The sequence below is a fragment of the Sander lucioperca genome, chromosome 22 (assembly GCF_008315115.2).
Source record: "Sander lucioperca isolate FBNREF2018 chromosome 22, SLUC_FBN_1.2, whole genome shotgun sequence".
Taxonomy (NCBI): Eukaryota; Metazoa; Chordata; class Actinopteri; order Perciformes; family Percidae; genus Sander; species Sander lucioperca.
This window is the reverse complement of record NC_050194.1, coordinates 16,200,788-16,202,974: the sequence shown is the minus strand read 5'-3', so window position 1 is coordinate 16,202,974 and position 2,187 is coordinate 16,200,788. Positions and strand designations below refer to the sequence as shown.

Sequence of the window (2,187 nt, the reverse complement as noted above, 5' to 3'; positions counted from 1 at the left end):
CTGCATTTATGTGTATAATTCAGCAATTATTCCACTTTAACTAGGCCTAAGTATTCAAAAGTTTTGTTCAGCATGAAAAACCAAAATTTGATCCAAGCACATTAAACAGGAGGAATTATTTTTGTCCAAAAATCAATCAGTGCATTTATGTTTTTTGTCACGTGAAGTCATGTAAAAGTAGCCAAAATTTCAGTGAATGTAAAAAAAAAAAAATGTTCCTGGATTTAAATGTCATTGTTACAAAATATGCATTACACCCCAAATTAATCCTCCTGACAAACGCATTGCAGGACTAAATATTATTAGCCATTCTTTTAAAAAAAAAAAAAAAAATACATGTTATATGTTCTAAATCGGCTAACCGTGAGTTTGCTTCTGCTGGCTCTGCTTCTGACGGCACCACTATCCGGCAATTCCATTGGTTGTCACATTGCATCACATGACAGATGAAACCAGGAAGTATTTTGGTTCCACAAGGCGGAAGCGTATATTTTACTGAACCTGAAGCTGTTTTAGGAGAAAACCTTGTTAACGAGGAGCAACAAGGTAATAACTCAATATTCACAGGGCGGAGTGGATATTGTTTTTCGTTGTTGGTAAGAACGGGAACGTGTTATTTGTTTCCTTTTAGCGATTTTTCTTGTTAGCCGAGGTTAGCATTGCTAACTCGTCTCATCGTTTTGAGCTTTAGCCTCGCAGCTAACTTACAGTTGTTTTGTTTTTATGTGGTTATTCGGTCAAAGTTAAGGTCAGCAGGTTTTGTCGTGCAATCTGTTTGTTTGGAGGTTGTTATTGTTGTGTTTTGAATTTAAGTAAATATCTATATCTATTCTCTTGCCATGGTTTAATGTGATTTTGACTATTAAAAGATAGTAATATAATATAAGCTGTGTCAGTTAGCTGTATGATCAGAATTTAACTCTTTTTAAGTGTCTGACCTTTCAGAAACTGTTTATCCTATTGGCACTTTGTGCACAGTCGGGTTGTTATCCAACTAACGTTTTAAGTCATTATTACTAGCAGACTAATAAGGTTAGATGTTTAGGTGACTCTTGACAACTACATTTTCATTAAAAGTGACATTTCTAAATGTATATAATTAAATAAAAATGCATCGGGGCTGCAGCTAACGACTTTTTTCAACATCAATTGTTCTGCGGATTACTTTCTCGATTTTTTGTAATGATTTTCCAGAACCCAAATACCTTTTTTAAAAAGATTTCTTTTCTTTTTTTTACCATCAGTGCAAAATCCCCAAATTTACCGGTCACCTATTTTTAGTTTCATATGTGAAAGCAGCCAATCCTGACATTTAACACCTACAATGTTTTGCATTTCTTGAAAAATGACAGTTATTTTTATGTCAATCGACTAATTTGTTAATCTACGAATCTTTCCAGCTCTAAATATTAATTATTTTATTAGTTATTTATAATAAAATTACGAATGAGTTTATCTTTGTCTTACTTGATAACAAACCGAATATCTTTCAGATTAGAACTGCAGTTAAAAACTCGCTTATTAGACGAAGTATTTAGCAAATTAATAGAATATGAAAATAACTTAATTGCAGCCCTAATAGGTTAAATACAAGGAATGCTAGACATTTTATAGATAATGTATTTTCATCTGCAACTTGAAAAACTGATCATTTTGTTTTGTGTAGGTATTGTAAGTAGATCCACTGATTTTCCATGTTTTGTATTTTATTTTTTAAGGTAGACCGGGTCACTCCACCACTGCCCACCCGATCCGGTTCTTCCCACCGGTAGTTTGGCATCTGACCTCTCTCACCATCAGTGCCTGTGTCTCCAGACTCAGCTTTCGTCTTTGCACCTCGTTCACCTATTTGTTTCAGTCCATCTCATCCATAACAGCCTCTGTCTCTGTCAATGGCTGGGCGCGGTGGAGGATCAACCAGGCCTAATGGTGCCGCAGCAGCAAACAAAATCTGCCAATTCAAACTGGTGCTGCTGGGGGAGTCAGCGGTGGGCAAGTCCAGCTTAGTGCTGCGCTTTGTCAAAGGCCAGTTTCATGAGTTCCAGGAGAGTACCATTGGTGGTAAGAGACAGAACTTGTTTTCTACACTTTTGAAGGAGTGGTTTTGTTTAGAAGGGGGCTTTGGGAGTCTCAGCATGTAGATTGGGTTGTTATGTGTACGTAAGTGATGAATATTGTTTGAAGTGT

General features: G+C 36.1%; 1 protein-coding gene across 4 annotated transcripts in view; it reads left to right on the top strand.

Annotated features, from left to right (window-relative positions):
- Positions 1-412: 412 nt before the first annotated feature.
- The window catches only part of LOC116061315 (ras-related protein Rab-5C-like), a 7,585-nt gene continuing 5,810 nt past the window's right edge, over positions 413-2,187 (top strand). The window contains exons 1-2 of one of the 4 annotated variants that reach the window (XM_031315435.2): positions 413-546; positions 1,719-2,061. In XM_031315435.2, the coding sequence (XP_031171295.1) occupies positions 1,893-2,061 (169 nt within the window). In that variant the 5' untranslated portion in view covers positions 413-546; positions 1,719-1,892. Of the gene's footprint in view, positions 597-1,718; positions 2,062-2,187 lie in introns of all 4 variants that reach the window. The other 3 variants (XM_031315439.2, XM_031315437.2, XM_031315438.2) reach the window with 3 other exon arrangements.